This window comes from Gambusia affinis, linkage group LG16 (assembly GCF_019740435.1).
Source record: "Gambusia affinis linkage group LG16, SWU_Gaff_1.0, whole genome shotgun sequence".
Taxonomy (NCBI): Eukaryota; Metazoa; Chordata; class Actinopteri; order Cyprinodontiformes; family Poeciliidae; genus Gambusia; species Gambusia affinis.
Genome location: NC_057883.1, coordinates 24,232,539 through 24,249,916, shown reverse-complemented (window position 1 = coordinate 24,249,916; position 17,378 = coordinate 24,232,539). Strand labels below are relative to the sequence as shown.

The 17,378-nt window shown below is 40.3% G+C and overlaps 1 protein-coding gene across 4 annotated transcripts; it reads right to left on the bottom strand.

Annotated features, from left to right (window-relative positions):
- Nucleotides 1-1,324: 1,324 nt before the first annotated feature.
- Nucleotides 1,325-17,184, bottom strand: kdm1a (lysine (K)-specific demethylase 1a). Of its 4 annotated transcripts, none has more exons than XM_044141983.1 (22): nucleotides 17,079-17,128; nucleotides 15,897-15,933; nucleotides 14,439-14,732; nucleotides 13,236-13,404; nucleotides 13,004-13,137; nucleotides 12,834-12,912; nucleotides 12,656-12,748; nucleotides 12,221-12,327; nucleotides 11,583-11,664; nucleotides 11,292-11,386; nucleotides 10,550-10,567; nucleotides 9,458-9,600; nucleotides 8,410-8,500; nucleotides 8,207-8,341; nucleotides 6,740-6,813; nucleotides 6,462-6,573; nucleotides 6,246-6,378; nucleotides 5,972-6,159; nucleotides 4,479-4,593; nucleotides 4,274-4,401; nucleotides 3,127-3,273; nucleotides 1,325-2,513 (listed from the first exon to the last, which is right to left on the bottom strand). In XM_044141983.1, exons 2-22 carry the CDS (start codon nucleotides 15,924-15,926, stop codon nucleotides 2,313-2,315), a joined length of 2,568 nt encoding a protein of 855 aa, XP_043997918.1. In that variant the 5' UTR covers nucleotides 15,927-15,933; nucleotides 17,079-17,128; the 3' UTR covers nucleotides 1,325-2,312. The 4 variants fall into 4 exon arrangements, with proteins under 4 accessions (XP_043997918.1, XP_043997919.1, XP_043997920.1 ...); XM_044141984.1 differs by having other exon boundaries at nucleotides 13,236-13,401; XM_044141985.1 differs by lacking the exon at nucleotides 15,897-15,933 and having other exon boundaries at nucleotides 17,079-17,184.
- Nucleotides 17,185-17,378: the final 194 nt, after the last annotated feature.

The following is a 17,378-nucleotide window of genomic DNA, read 5'->3' as shown; positions in this document are numbered from 1 at the left end:
TGTCGGGATCGGAGCGTTTATGCGTGTGTGTGTGTGTGTGTGTGATAGAGAGAGAGATAGGGAGGGAGGGAGAACAACAGCTGACGGCGTGCAGAATAAGCAAGCAGGCAAATTGTTCGGGTTCAAAGGGGGAAAGCCACAAGCTGCTGAGGAATGCCGAGTCAGCACATAACGCCGCTCTTAAAAGCAGCTACACCTCAATCTGCTGATCATCTCCTGCTCCCAGGGAACCCAGCCCAACCTGTTTCTGAACATCATGTTCCCAGGCTGTGCAGAAGTATTCACACCGACCGGAAACCAGACTTATTTACTGGGGTTTTATTCCAAAGCGGAAGGAAAATGATTCTCTGCAGAACCAGAACCAAACATGGAGAAGAAGCATCCAGCTTCTGTGATCCACTAATCCAGGGAAAAACTCCCAGAAAACTGCAAACCAGCAGAAACAGTTCCTTTAAATCAAAGCTAAAACCCCTCCTGTTTATCACTGCCTTCGGTTCATAACTGGAACATCTATCAATAGATTTGATTTTGATTATTTTATTTCATAATTTACTATATTGTTTTTATGATGTAAAACACTTTGAACTGCATTGCTGCTGAAATAAACTTGACCAAAATATTTAGCGTAAAGCTAAATATGTAACTCAGCACTAGCGACATATTTAACTTGTAAACAAAATATTTGGCAAACTCGGAGCTAAATAATAACCCCCATAAAAAACTTAATGAGCAAGCTAACTATTTAGCTAACATTTAACTATGACAGAGCTAAATACTTACACTTAATATTTAGCTCCAAAAATATTTAATGAGCAAGCCAACTTGAGTTCCAACCTATTTAGCTCTGGGCTAGCTAAATATTAACATGTGAACAATATTTCGTTAGTTCAAAGCTAAACTTAATTTAGCTCCACAAATATTTAACAAGCGAACCAAACTACTAGCTTGTGAACTAAATATTTAGTAAGATATTCAAAACTATTTAGCTTTATAAATATTTAATAAGCAAGCTAATTAGCTAAATATTTAGCTAGCGCAGAGCTATTTAATTAGCAAGCCAAATTTTTACGTTGCAAGCTTGCACCCAAAATTTTGGCTTGTTAATTAAATATTTTTGTTTGAAACTGACATCTACAAATGAATAACATAAAAATATGGCAAAAAATGAACACCCACTTTTTCTTTTGACAGGCTAGTAACCCAAATTTCTGCTTCATTTTCACCCAAAATGAAGCTTTACCTGATCATCAGAAAAATAAACTTAAAGCTGCGGCTCAGAAGAGACCACCAGTGTTTTTAGAAATTCTACAATACAACGCTTTAATGTTGGTCCTTTTTATTAAAAAAAACATTTAATATTTAAAGAAAAAAGTCTCAACAACAAATACGAAACTTAAACATGTAAAAGTTAGCAAAAATCTGATTTCTTTAAACAAAAGCACATTTCTTTTTAGCTCAGAGCCAAACTGACCCAAGATCCAGGTTGAAGGCAAACGGCTCCAACATGTTCTAGTGTAACAGAAGGAAAAGTCTTCAGTTTCAGTGCAGCTGGAAATTCCCTCACATTTTAGGTTCAGAGTTCAACTTGGAGACAAAAAACACTACATAGGGTCAAAAATGAATCATATTTACCTCAAGTAAACCCATTTCTCTGCTTTATTTATGATGAATTTTCTATAAATTGGGTTTCTTCAGGGTTCCTACAACACTTCTGAGCTTTTCCAGACTCCAAATATTGTATGATTTCCATTATTTTTATGAGATCTTATTGGGTTTTAATCAGTTTTCCATAAACACATTAAAAACATCACTGAAGTTGGCTTCTAGGTGTGTTATAAAGCACTATTCCACAGTTTAAAACCTGGAGTGAATTATCTTAACAGCAGGTCCTTTCCTTTAATTCAGTTTGTGATCAGTAACTTCTTTGCTTCCCAGAAGTTTGTTCTGGTTCTAAACTAAAGCTAGATCTTGGCTCTGGTGTAAAAATAAACTGAAATGTCCCTTCTTTTGGTTTTACAGTGAATGTGTTTCTGTCAGTAACTCAAAGCAAAAACTCAAAGTTTAAGTACTTTACACCATCTGAATGTGATGAATGAAAATGATCTTTTTTAGATAATGAGTCTTTTCCATTCTCATCCCGACTTGGAAAACCTATCAAATCAAATTTCAGACGGGTCCAAACTGCAGGAACCAAACAGAATCCCAGAATCCTGAATGAAATGAACCTCTGGAGCGATTTCACAGTCTTCATGTTCAGCCCAGCTGGGTTTTGTCGTAATGCTTGAGCTACGCTGCGCAGCGGCGGCGATGCCTCAGACGGCGGCGGCGGGCTGCGCCTGCTGAGGGTTGCTGGTGGCGGTGGGCGTGGCCTGTCGGGGCAGTGTGTACATGGCGCCCAGAAACTGGTCGGCGATGCGGCCGGCCTCGCGCAGGCCGCTCAGCAGGGCGCCGTGAACGGTGGCCGGGTAGTTTCTGATGGTGTGCTCACCGGCGAAGAAGAGCCGAGGGACGGGCTGAGGAGGGAAACGTTTACCAATTAAATCAATGAAGAATCAATGAATCAATAATACTTAATGTGACGATGTGCTGAGTTGGCAGTAGTGAGGTTATTAATCGAGCTCTTTGACAAAACCTGCTGGTTTATTAACATTTTTTATTAAACACCTGAGCCTTTATTTACAAACTAATAGAAAAATGCAAGTAAAAGATTTTATTCCTTTTTTAAAAGAAAAAAATATTTTATTGTTTCTAAAATGCAACATCATTCCTTTTCATCTAAAAGTGTATGAGAATATTTGTAGTTTTGGCTTAATTGTTTCTCTGAGTTAGTTTTTTTGAGTCTGTCTTGCTCCAGTTAATGATTAATCGATTACTGAAGATTATTTAAAAAAATCATTTAATCACAATTAATCGATTCAGTTCTGATAAAAATCCTAATAAATGTGACATTTTGTGGTTTTTACTTCGGAAAACGTGAGAACATAACATTGTTGAACATTGTTCACAGTAATTGGCATGGCAACCTCCCAACAGCTGGCAAACATCTGCTGGTTATTAACTGCTGGGATGCCACCCCTCCCTCTCCCAGTTCTCCCAGTACTCCCAGTAAGCCCCGCCCCCTCTCACCTGTGAGGCTCCTGGGATGGCCGGGCCGGGCGTGATGGGCTGAGCCATCAGGTCGTAGTCGTTACCCGAGGAACCGGCCGCCACGTACGAGTACGAGCCCCTGGCCCAGGGGTCGGCCCGCCACCGCGTCACCACCGTTTCCTTCGGCTGCCATGGCAACAGACAACAACAACAACAGTTTAAAGACTTTCCATGATGCAGGCAGCGGTGAACAGCTGGACGGGGAGCAGCTCCAGCCCTGGCCTTCATGCGCATTCCTTCCTCCCACTTGAAACCAGAAGCAAATGAGTCGTAATGACGGCGGTTTGGACCCAGCTCGGTCTGAGAGGCACGACCGCGGTTCTGGTTCTGAGGGTCCGTTCAGGAGCAAATTCCTCAGGAAATAAAGTCACAAATGAAAAGGAAGGAGAGAAAACTGAATGTTCTGCCTATGGAGGCATATAATATAGATTAAAAATAGAAAAAAGATGAAGATTTTTGGCATAAATTTACCAAAAAAAAGAAAAAGAAAAAAGTGGAAATTTTTGAGCTCCCAAAGTCCAAAAGTTAATGGAAAAAAAAAATATTTTTAGATTAATTACAAAAATTCTCCAGACAAAAAAACTTGGAATTTTTTTAGTTTTAAAAGTAAAACTCAACTAAAAGTTAAAAACATTTTAATAAAAAAAACTTAGTTTTCATATTAATATCAATATTCTAGAATTTGACATTTCTGACACTTCTGAGGTTGGAAAGTAGGAAATAAACTCAGAAATTTTGACATTAATTTGATAATTGTTTTCAAAAATAATCTGGAAATTTGTAAATTTCAAAGTCAAAGATTTCTTAGAAAAAACTAAAATTGTGAGAATAATCTCAGAAAATTTCTAGAAAAAAAAACTTGTAAAATTTGGAGTTTCAAAAGTTGAAACTAAATAAAATTTCAGAGGTTAATGTTTTTTTTGTTTAATTTCTTACACCTTTTTTGACTCAGAAATTGTCACATTTTTGTCTGGAAAAGTTTTGCGATTCATCTGAATCTTCTTGCAAATTTTCACTTTTCGAGCAAAAGGTTTTTTAGATTTCCTCAAACTCCTGAGTTTTTTGTCAGGAACGTAGCGCTTTTTTCCCCTCCGTGTAAAAGGCTCTAGACTGGCGGCGTATCTACCTGAGGCACGGCGCTGCTCCCAAATATCCCTTTGAGAATGGCGAGGCAGCGCCCCACGATGACGTCGTCACTGATGTTCTCCATGATGCCGGCCGCCTCTCCGGCCATCAGGGCCAGCAGGATGGGCGCTGCAGGAGGAGCGGTCGGTTTCAGGTGAACACAGAACGTCAGCAGCCTGCAGAGCGAGAACAAGATCTCATCTCACCTTTGTAGAGGTTCCAGAAGAGGAAGAGTTCGCCCCGGCTGGCGGTGGTGGAGCCGACGTGACCAAACAGGTTGACGCTCGGATCCCAGAAGACCCGGTCGAAGCACAGCACCACCTTCCAGCACAAACAAGCCACAAAACAACAAAAACTTCAATTAAAAAAAGGTTTATTTCTGCAGCACAGCGGAGAACAGCTCCCTCTGCTGGGGAAACCAGGAGCAAGCAGCTCAGATTGCATAATAATGCAGCATTCTCTGCTGCAGCAGCGATTGGTGCCGGAGCGGGAAAGACAGCAGTGATGCAGAACGAGCAGCAGAGTACGGATCTGCCTCAGAGCAGAACCAGAACCGGTCCTGCTCTACACTGGGCCCAGACTACGGAGGAAAACTGGGTTACTAGTTATTATTGCAGGATAAAGTTTCACTGAAAAAAAAGAACTCAAAAAACTTCACAACAATAACTCAGTCCTTTATTAATTTATCATACTTGATCGTATGTTAAAAACAACTTTATCAAGTTAAACTGGTGAATATCGGCTCCATCTTTTCTATTCTCATCCCTACTGGGGTCAAACTACTACAGAGCTTCAAAAAGAGCATTTTCCCTCAAATCGTTTATAAAAAGACACAGAGGGAAGTAGTTACATTGCTCATTAAATATTTAGAGAGCTAAATATTGCACATACAGTTTAACTTGCTGTTTCACATTCGATCTGTCCACCGTCTGGATACTTTAAATCAGTGGGCCCCAAACCTTTTAGTAGAGCGGACCAGTCATCCCCACAACATCCAGTTTAGTATTTTCAAAATAAAACCTCCTCATAGAGCGGACATATTTAATTATTTCTTGTGCGACCCGGTACCAATTGGTCCACGGCCCGGTGGTTGGGGACCACTGCTTTAAATCACTTCTTATAACTCATTTTTATTCTTTAGTTTTTCCATAAGGCCTGACTTTGTGATTTATTTGGCCTGTCTGTTTTAATTTGTGTTTTATTCTTACGTGTTTTATGAATACTGTGCAGCACTTTGGTGCAGCTAATAGCTGTTTTTAAAGTGCTTCAGAAATAAAATTGACATTGACAAATATTTAATTTCTAAACTATTTACTTTGAAGCTACATATTTTGTCAGCAATACAAAATATTGAGTTTCAAGCTAAACTCCTCAGCTCAGAGCTAGCTAACCATTTAGTTTGAAAAGCAAATATTAGTGAAATATTTATGGAGCTAAATGTTTTTTTAACTGAATATTTGGTTACGGTTTGTGTCACCTTTTAGAAATATTTACACAGAATTTGCAATATTTTCTCCAAATAGAAGTGAAGAAAATTAGCAGACAGATTGGGTGCCCCCTGCAGGTGGGAGTTGGCATCACATACGCCTGATGATTTTCACCATTTTTGCAGAAGATTAGCAATAAACTCACATTAATGCATCAGTGCAGATAAACCATGTGATTTTATGTGATTACATGGGCTGCTGAGACGTCTGACCTTGTTGAGGTTTCCAAAGCCCATCCTCTGAATGGCTGAGGTCTTCCACTCCGGCAGCGGCGGGACAAACTGGACGGCGGGCGGCTGCTGCTTCAGCACGCCCAGCGGCAGCGTGCACAGGACGGCGTCGCACTTGTATATGAAGGTCTGTGTGGTGGAGCGCGTGTTGACGGCGATGACCTCACATCCTGCAGCGAGACAAGATGGAAACCTCTGAATGCACATCTGGATGAAGTCTACTTCCTGCTTCGGTTTGTCGTGCGGCGGAACGTACCGGAGGCCGTGTATCGGACCTGCCGCACCGCCGTGTTCAGCTTGATGTCCAAACCTTCGGCCAGCGCCACGGGGACACACGAGTAGCCGTTCCGCACCGTCAGGTGGCTGCCGGTGAACTCGAAGTCGTCGTCCTGAGGAGGCGACACAGAGCAGAGTCACACACCGATCAAGTCCTGGGAACGCCAGAGAGCTGGCGGGTTGGACGTGTCGCTACCTGATCCCAGTGCTTCAGAGACAGGGTGGAGAGGGGAGTGGCGTTGGCAAACTCCAGGTTGGCAAAGTGCCAGTCTAGGATTTGCCGATCCCGGGATGAAAGGTAAACATCGCTGTGGGAAAGAAGGAGAAACACGATGTGGAGATGACTGCATTCCAGACCAACAACGCTGCTGCTAACATTACACAACTGATAAACTACAAAGTAAAAACATGAAGTTACAGGACTGACAAATGAAAAAGCTGAACCAGAGTGAGCAGAAGTGACAGGTGCTTCACCTGGGGGGGTTGGCCTCCAGCTCCTGAAGCTTCTCCTCCAGCTTCACCTGCATCTCTGCCAACTCATCGTACTCCTACACGACACAAACTCATTATTACTATTTAACACCAACAATATGAGGCTGATGCATCAAAACAGAAACTTTCCTGGTAGATATAAATACTAACACGCAGTATAAAAGCTGATAAACCAGTAGAGACATTCTGGCACACAGAGACAGTAAAGTCGTCTGTCAGGAAAGTATAAAAATCAACAATTTGCTCCTGCAGCTTTCGCCACGTTTCACCAATATTACATCTGAAACGTCTCCATTCATCTCTGGAAAATATCTGAAGCTTAAAGACCGGATGGACAACAACAAAACAACAATAAAAAGAGATTTTATAAAACACTACCAACTCATCATTGTTGATTTGAGACCATTTTTTTAGTAATATAATGGTAATAAAGGCATAATAATAATAATGCAAGAACATATTCTCAAAGATCAATAAACCTTACATTTGAATGAACTGCAACTGGAAGACATTTTAAATATTAAAAATAAATTAATAGAAACAACAAATAAAATTAATTCTGAAGTCTCTCTAAACAAAACTGACTGAAGACTTTTGTCTGAGAGACAAGAGGAAACAAATCAAAAGGAAATTATTACACTCTTTTTAATTCATCATACCATCCACTGATTTATTGCTATTGTGAGAAGCTTCCCACAGCATGATGCTGCCACCGCCATGCTTCACCTTGGGGATGGTGTGTACATGTTCTTTCACAGATACATATAAATGTTTCTTTGTTTTCATTCATAAAATAATCTTTTTCTCTCCTTCTGTCACTTTAAACATGTTTGAGTCGAGCTGCAGTTTGCAGAGCCGTGCCTGAAACTAGGTGAGGGTGTGTGGTGAGTCCACGCCTCAGAGCTTCACGTCATGCACAAACGGCTGACTCAACTCGTTTGTCCCTCCAGCGCCAACTGGCAGAACCGTCCAGAGGTCAGGACAAGCTGCAGCGGAGACGCGGACTGTGGGAGGAATCCCAGGAAAGAGCCGCGGTCTCATGGAGGGGTAATAAATCCACTCAGCTACACAGAGACTCCATCCGCCTCGCTCAGAAAGTGTAAACAGATCTGCAGACATGAGGGCCGGCGGAGTGCGATGCGAAGCCTTGAAGTGGTTTCAGTCTCTGGTTCAGATAGCAGCTGTGTTTAAACCACACAGAGAGCCGTGGTGGAGGTGATTTATCCGCACCAGAAATAAAACACCAACATTCCCTAATAATACATCCAAGCAGGAGCCTAAACCACTTAAAACGGCTCGTCTGGGTTCTTAGACAGCATGGCATTAACGTCCTCTGAGCCGTACATCCTGATCTGCTGGTTTCTGCTCCGATTCAGATACAAACTACCAACACAACCAGCTTTCCTCCTGCAGCGTCGGGGCATCTATCCACTGATCTCCTGGCGTTACCTTGCAGAGCGCCGTCAGGTCGCGGTGTTTGCTCTTCACCAGGAACTCGGCGGTGATGTCTCTGGGCGGCTTCACTTCGCTCGCCTCCTTATACTGTTGGTGGAGCTCCTTGACGCGCTCCTTAGTGGAAACCATCTGGGAGGAGAAACCAGGCGGTTAGATCAGACTGCAGAGCCGACGGATGCTAGCCGACGGATGCTAACCTTATTGAGGAGATCTCTCAGCTCTTCCTGAGTCTTAACGATCTTCTTCCAGTGTTCAATCTGCTCGTCTTTAACGTGTTTCTCCTGCAGCCTGCGCACACACACACACACACACACACACACACACACACACACACACACACACAGGGAGAGATATTTCACATACTTCTAAAAGTTCTTCATGTTTTTTGATTTTTTATCCACAAACTTTTGTATTTTTAATACATTTTTAGACTATATACAATTATTTCTACAAAAATATCTGAAAAGTGTGGAGTGCATTTATATTCTTTGTAGAACCAGGTTTTACTGCAATGCCAGGTGTTTTAGGATTCATCGTTGCCAACTCTGCACATCAGTGAACATCAGTGTTCAAGTCTTTCCACAGAATCAGCTAAACTTTGACTAGGCCATTCTAGACCATTCATATCCTTTGATCTAAACCAGTAGCGTCCAAATGTTTTTATCACATGGGTCAAAATTGTAAAGTCATAAATACTTTCAGGCTGAAGCAAAATGATTTAAAAAACAATTGAAAAATCACAAAGAATTTATAGAAATCAATTTTTTTGCGTCGGTAAAGAAGTAAGCACGCCGTAACTGAAATAGTTGATAATTTTTTGTAAGAATAGGATGAGAATCAAAAATGTAAAAGGATTCAGCAAATTTGACCAATAAAAAAAGAATGGCACCTAATTTGCAAATCTTTTTTGGCTCGTTTGGTGAGAAAAAGAAAAAAGAGGATTTGGATCCCTTTTTATATTTGGCAACATTTAATAAATCACTTAAAAGCAGATTTGGATGCACCACAGTCTGCTTTTGGAGGTAAAGTTACTAAAAGTGTGGTTATTAAAAGATGTATCCTTTGAACTACGTCAAACGTTTTCCACTATAAGATTTTAATCAGTTTGTAATTTGTAATCTCTTATTAAAAACAAATAAAGTCTCTGTGAGTGAGCTGCTCGTCCTTATTTCACTGTTTCAGCAGTAATGCACTAACACACGCTGCTCCATCCCAGTGCTCCCAGTATGTCTGTGTGGTCCTTACTGGATGACCACCTCCAGCGCCTGGCCCAGTGACACCGGCTTGTTGTTGAGGAAGTTGAAGTCCAGCTGGTGGCTGAGGTAGGAGGTCGCCTCCAGCAGCCGGTTGAACTCCTGCTCCACCATCTCGTCTTTTTCCTTTGGAACCTGAAAGAAAACACGAAGCAACACGACTCAGGATGCGAGCATCATTAAATCTGAAATATTTACACCTCAATCCTTTAAATCTGTTAGTGAAAGGTTTTCCACACTGACAGACGTCAGTTATTTTATTTCTTATCTGTTCTTCAGATCTCTTTGCCTACTTCCTGCTGTCAGACGGGCTCTAAGTGATTCTGCAGGTCAGGCAGTAATCAGCCCTGTTATGATAATAAATGTTTCTGGGTGATAAATTGTCCCAGAAATTATTTCAATAAATGATCGTTTTGTTGTTTTGAAACCATTTTTTAAGTAAACAGTAATCCAGGTTTGACCTCTCAAAGATCAACACACTTTAATTTGATAACACTGAAAACGGGAAGATGTTTTAAATGTCTAAAATAAATAAAATTACCAAAACCAATAAATAAAAACAGAAAAATGTTAAATTATCAAACTCAATTGAATTTATCATGCAATTAATTGAAGATGTGGATTAATTTAACAGCAAATTCTGTTTTTCCACACAGATGAGGTTCGTTTGTGTCGCTTCATTTAGGATTTACTCTTTATTTTTAATCTGAAATTAAAATATGTTTGACAAAACAGTAAACATCTGTTTTTCCAGAAAGCATCTGTAAACATCAATTATTCCCTTATCAGCATGCAGCGAGTCTCACTCCATGCTAGCAGAAAACAAGTTAAACACACAACGCTTCAGGTCGTTAAGCAGCTGGACCACTGAACTTCCCTAATGTCAGAGTTATCTGAGAGATGCCTCTTTATTTAAAGTCTTTATTTATACAAAAACATTTTGTCTGCAGAATCCTCAAATTAAAGCTGCTGCTCGTTTCTGGTCCTGCATGTTTGTGAAATGGCTGCATGACCAGCAGTTCAAATCTTCATAATTTAACAATTCAACATTATGATTAGATCATGTAAATAGAGATATACATACACTGGTGCACCGTTCACCCTTCAGCAGGACAAGAGGGAGGGAGAGAAAACAAAAACATGTTGAATTAAAAACATGAAACGTTCAGCTCAGACAAAGCAACAGGATCAGTTACACACGTTCAAACAAGTCCTGTTAAACGGAAAAATCACTGAAAAGTTCATTCCACCAAAAAGAGATGAAAACTACAATGATACTTAGCAGCTGATACATCTAAGCATTGCACTGGGAAGTTAAGTGGAAGGAAGAACTCCCATTTAACAACCTATATGGAGATATGATTTAATTTTGCAAAAGGAATTGGTGCCAATATCTGATTTAATCACCAGCTGGACTGGACAGGAAGCAGATAATCTATGGGACGGGGAAGAAGAGACGCCAGACGAGACGAAGGCCGCCGCTCCCTCAGCAGAGCGACAGGCGGGTCCAGCTGATGAAGTTCCTGGTGCCAAAGGAGCCCAGAACAAGTACTGAGTGCAGATCCTCCACTCTGCTCAGCAGGACCGCATTTCTCCATCAAAAATCATTTTTACTGGTTTAATATTCAAAGTTTGAGTTTTTACAACATTTAGGCCAGAATCATCATGAAAGCAATCAATACATTTGTATAAAACATCATTTTCACTTTTTAACTGAATTTCTAAATCGAAAAATTAACTTTTCACAGATTTTCTGTCTGGAAGAGTTGGGATTTTGGGGTAACATGCGTGCGGGGGGCAGCTTGTGACTGTGATGTCATACTCACAGCCTGGCCGTTGGCTTCATACAGAGGACACTTCTGCTTGATCTTAGCCAGCTCCATGTTAACCTGCTTACTGACCACCGCCATGGGATTTCCTCCTGATTAACACAACAAACTGTTACAAACAGTTCCCCCTGCTGGAGGATCCTGTAACTGCAGGGACGAGATGCAGTTACAGTAAAACAGAGATGTTAAAAAACTAATCGTTGGCATCGTTAAGGTTCTTAAGATCGACTCAGTGGAATCAAAAGGTTGAGAGAAGCAGGAAGTTTTCTGCTGTTCAGAGATTCTTACCCAGTCCGGTTACCACCATGGCTCCCAGGTCGGCTACATAGTTTCCCTTCCTGAATGTGGCGACTCTTCCTCCTACGCGGTCCTGCAAGCAAACAGTGTGAGAAAAAGATTAAACTGAAAGTCTGTTAAAATAATGTGGCTGCACAGCAATTTTCACAAAGGGCTTTGGATTCAAAACAGATGGAGATGACATTAATAGTTAATCTAATAAAGAAATTCAGAAAAATAAATCAAATAAAACAACTTGAAAAGGAAGCATATTTATTGAATGTGACTTTTTGTTACACAGTTTCGTTTATGGACTGTAACTTGACATGACGCAAGTCTGAGGCAGCAGTGTAGTAAGAAATACTGCCACCTGCAGGTGAGTGTTAACATTACATAAACCCAACGTTTGAACATTTTTGTCTGAAAAATTAGCCAAAAGAAAACTTACAATTATGCAGAAATGTGTTGATTTTGCATAACTTTATGCAAAAAACAGAAGTGCACACAACCGGACAGAAAACTATTTTACATTTCTAAAACTTGGACTTTATAGGTAGAATCTAAAACTGACAGTGTAAAATAAATAAAAATAATATCGTACAACAATAAATTTAAAAATAAGTGACTGGTTTAACTAATAAATGACCCACCCTGGCTTCCAGAACTGTAACATCCATCCCAAAACTCTGCAGCTGTCTGGCTGCAGCCAGGCCGGAAACGCCGCCGCCGATGATGATGACCTTCCCCGTCTTCTTCGCTGCATCGGAACCAGAGGTATGTTAAACTCTGAATCAGTTTGGATCTTCAGTGAGGTCAGTGTAGTGCATGATTATTGTCCAAGGAAAAAATAAATCAACCTTTTAAAGCAGCAACTGAATCTAAAACATAGACGTAGTTAGAAGTTAATAATTCTGATCAACTAGACAGATGAAGTGAAAATAAAAGGTGAATTTGTTCAGAGGGAGATTTTGCGACTACAGTAAAAACATGAGATTATTCCAAAGCTCTGTACTCAATAACAGCACTCATCATGTTGTTGGTAAATACATGTCGGATTTTAAAGTATCCGGGGGAAATGGACTCACTGGGTAAAGGCTTGACTCTCTTGTAAATGCCGAAGTTAATGAGGCCGTGCCTCTCTAAGTAGCTGTGAACTCTGTGAACCAAAACCGTATCGCCTGGGAAAAAGGAAACATCAAATATGAGATTTTCTTCTTGGATAAAAGAAAGAGAAATAAAAAATGTGTATTTCTGACGGCTTACTGTTGTACGGAGCTTCAAGCTGCTGAACAGTCGCCTCAAAGGTGAGCTGAATCTTCGGGTTGTCCAGCCACAGCTGGATCTGAGAGGGATCAACATGAGACAGGGATGCATGAAAGCTGCTGCTGCGTTTCTGACTGGAAGCAAAAGGACACGGGCTGGAGGCGACGTACGGTGCGGTTGCGGATGTACAGGAAGACCTTCTGCGTCTGCTGAGGGCCGCTGATGATGTCGGGGAAGCAGGCTGCTTCCTGGGACGTCATTCTGTCGTGAGGAAGGCGGCTCTGGAAAGCAGCTCCTTCCAGACCTAAAGACGACGCTGCGGTTCACTTTAATGCTGAAAACATTCCCACTAAATGTCTTCTGAGCTCAAACAGGACAGGCGAGTGTTTCCCTCAGACTCACCTGATGGTTCTTCAGGTTCGCTGTCGTTCTCCTCCTCAGGAGGCGGCGCTGGAGGAGGGATGACCTGCTTCCTCTCCTTCTCCGCCTTGGCGTTCCTCTCCTCCTCAGAGTAATACTCATCCTCGGACAAGTTGGCCAGGCTTTCGTCCATCTCGCGGTACTCCACCTGCAACAGTAGGCACAATAAAAGCATCATTAAAACCGGCATTCCAGATGGCCACCCCGGCCTTTACTCACTCTCCTGAAAAGAGCTGAGAGACAAAAAGAAAGGAAAGGAAAAATATAAAAAAATGATTTGAATCAGAAAGAAATATTTTTTAAACTGAAAATTATTTGAATTAAAAAAAATTATTTAAAACCTGAAACAAAATATTGAAACTGAAAAAAAAAAAAATTAAAACCTGAAAATTACTGGTTGAGCCGGAAAAAGCAAAACAAAACAGAGATTTGAACCAAAAAAAGATTTTTTGGAATAATAATAATAAAAAATTTTAAACTTTAAAAATGTTGAATCCAAATAAAACTATTGGAAGCAAAGATCCTTTTTAAACTAAAAATATCTGAACCTAAAAACTTATTTGAAATTTAAAACTGGAAAAAAATAAAATAAAATTGAAAAACAATCTTTTAAGCTTTCCGTGGAACAGACCGGCGACCGGTCCATGGAGAACCCGCCTCTCGCCCGAAACGTTGGCTGGAGATCGGCACCTCCTGACACCATTAGGGAAGAGGGTGCATAGAAAATGGATGGATCTTTTAAGCTGAAGAAATATTTGAAATTAAAGAAAATAATTTTTCAAAACAACAAAAATAGTGTTTGAAACTCAAAACCACAAGGATTTTTTGTCAGTTTTACAGATAAAAACTTTGCGCAGAAGCAGAAAACATTTTGATTAAAAAATAAAACATCGATGCGGTCAGGCCTTCTTCCCTCAGCCAGGGCGACAGGTCAAAGGTCAGATCTCATGATGTCAGGCTTGCCCAAAATACAGAAACAAAGGTTAAACTTTGAGTTGCCAAGGCGACGACAATGAAACCTAAAATGCTTAAAGCAGGGGCCTGAAGCTGCAGCCAACAGGGGTGGCGGGTCTGCTTCAACACACCTGGATAAAGAATCGGGTCATTAGCAGGAGTCATGACTGCATGTTCACAAGAAGATTTAATCTATCCATCTTTAGAACTTCAGAACCCTAAAATGTTTACTTTTGCTCGCTTCCGCCGACTCGTTCTGCGGACTTCAGCCGAGTCAGCGTCGGCGCCTGCAGGCCCTGACTGGTGGGGGTACGGGGGCCCTCCGGGCTCCCCGCTCGGGGACGACCTCTCCTTCTTCTTCGGGTCCAGCGGCCCAGCGGCCGAGGCGGACGGCCCGCTCTGGACATCGGCTCCCAGCGGCCGTTCGCCCCCCGCTGCTCCCACAAAAGATGAAGAGGAGGAGGACGAAGAGCCTGCTTCTGATTTCTTGCTAGACAGCATAATGGAAGACGATGGAGGCCTCTCCTGAACAACAGACGGATATGATTATATGGACACCCAGCAGCAACAATGACAAGGTAACTGTGAAAAAGACAATTAGAGTGAAATGAAAGAAATTTAAAAGTTTTAAAACGGCTTATATGAAAAATATTTCAAAAATATTTGATGAGAATGACAAAGTGTGAGTTGCAGGCAGAGAACAACAAAATAAGTACTTTTTCAGGGCATCTAAACATCGTAAATGTGCAGAAAATGATAATTTGCTACATTAAACAAAAATCTAATCTAATTCCAACCAACATCTCCCGCTATATTCAGACCCTGAGAATGAAAACATCAAATTTTCAGATGTCATCAAATCAGATTTTGACTTGATTTTAGACCAACGTTGTTCAGTGAAAAGAAAATAATTTATGGATTAAAATTTCTTATGAATAAAAACCTGGAAACAGTGGCCTGTGTTAGTATTCAGCATTACAGAAAGTATTTTTTATCACATTCTTCTGAATCTCACTCATGTTGGATGGAATGAGGCTGCTCAACGTTAGAAAATTATTTCATGCCGATAATATTGGTAAATATTCTACGATGATATCTGCCTGTTTTTTTCCTTCCTCTCCTTCTCATCTGTGTTTTTGTCACTCTGCACATCAGCTCCTCTGCTAAATATTGCTAAATATTACATTAGCAAAGAAAAATGCAAACTGGAATTTACTAGTCAACAATTACTGAACTCAAAACTGCTCTTCATTATATGTTATTGCAGAAAATTGATCTTGCAATGGCAACTTATTGTGCATTACTTTATTCCAACTCATATTTCTGCACTATTTTGGAAATGTTAAAGTCACACACAACAGTACAATTATGAATAGAGTTTAGGGGAAGTATGAATAAAGTCAAGTTTTAATTCAAATATGGGTCAGCACAGATATATTTGTTTATAGTTTTCAACAAGCAGCAGTAAAATCAAATATGAAACAGAATAATGTCAAATTAAAGGTAATGAGACAACCGCTCTACTGTTTGAAAGTATAAATACACAAAATACAATGCAAGTTTGAGTAATACATCGCCAAATAATAACGCTTCTCTTCACTGGATGACAGAAACGATGTACAGTGCGTATGGGAGTGATGATTTTATGAAATGAAAGCTCCAAGGTACAGTAACCTTGTCTTGTTTTACCCATTTCTCCGTACACCTGGTAATATCCATTCAAACACTAAGGGACGAAGACAGAACCAGAAATATGGTTACACACACAAACTGAACGACACTGTCGGCCTTTAATAAGACACTCTGCTCAAGACAAGCTAACAAAGTCAGAAAAAAAACACCAGAAAGGTCACTGACAAAACGGCAAAATGTTTGAGACAGTTTAGTCAGGAAAACTAAAAAAAAAATAATAATAAATCCTGTGTAATCAGCTTTGTACGGAAGAGGATCAGAACCAGTGAAAAATAAAAAAAATTGAATTCTGACTTTCCACTCCAACATCCCTCTGCCTGAGTTTCTAACCATTAGGCCACACAAAGAATGAAAGGAGCAGCAAAAACAAGAAAGATGGATTAGCACCAACAATTGTTGGTGTCACCAATGACATGTTAGTGTGGAATATCGTCTCTGCTGCTAGCAGCTGTTAGCATGTCATAACAATCAATTGTCATACAGCTACATGTTCAGTCAGAGGCCTCTTCAGATTCGTAGAGAGACCAACTGCTACTGGAGACCCTTCCTGCCCAAAGTATCATCATCCACGACCTCTTTCATACTTGGATGATGAGTTATAACAAAAATTGTTCCCCTTTTAAATAAATGAAATAATTTTGAATTTAATTTCAGACATTTCACCATTTTGCAACATAGTTATGAGAATAAAGTTAATATTATTCTATTTCCTAGTTTACCTGATCCTCTTCCGTAGCTTTGGCATTAATCATCACTAAAATAGCCTTTCCTAGCTCCCTATTTTTATTATTCAATGAACTAACGTCAGCTAGCAATGGAAGCTAGCACCGAAAGATGGACCCTGCTAGCGCACACAATAGCTTTATTACTAATAACGAGCAAAATTTACAACATATTGGTTAGATTTCGCAATCTAATAACCAAATTAAACTATACAATAAATTTCCAATAAATCTAGTCTCTTGTTGTAAATGCATCCCATTAAAATTACCAAAGAAGACCATGCTTCGTTAGCTCAGGCTAACAATGAGACGCAGCTATCAGGTGCGCAGGGTTTGCATAATAACAGTTTTGTCCAAAATACGTCCCATTAGAGAGCATTAAAATGCTAATTTATTATCAACACATCAAAGTGAATACCAAATATTAATAATGGCAAAATAAAATTAAAGACATTACCTGTCGTTCCTCCAAAAATATCAACACAAAGACGGTACAGATACAGGTTTTTCCAAGAACTCTTCCGTGATTGGTGGATGACGAAACGTTATGCAATGCCACTTAGACACGATTGGCTACCGAAACCGTCGATGAAAAGAAAGGCGGGGTTTACCAGATAGGCTCTTCTCCGTTTTTGTTAAAGCCAGTCTGCCTGGGCCATAAAACCCAACGATTAAAAAAACATTTTTTTTACTCTTTTCTAACAGTTGGTCTAAATCTAGTATTTTAGGTTGATTTTCATCAATCTGAGAAAACGGA

Excerpts from the sequence above, each read along its gene's own strand:
- kdm1a (XM_044141983.1), bottom strand. The coding sequence starts at position 15,926 with ATGGATATTACCAGGTGTACGGAGAAATGG. Across the intron at positions 12,328-12,655 it reads GAGAGTCAAGCCTTTACCCA|CGAAGAAGACGGGGAAGGTC; the intron begins GTGAGTCCATTT and ends GTTCCGATGCAG. Across the intron at positions 8,342-8,409 it reads TGAGAGATCTCCTCAATAAG|ATGGTTTCCACTAAGGAGCG; the intron begins GTTAGCATCCGT and ends TTCTCCTCCCAG.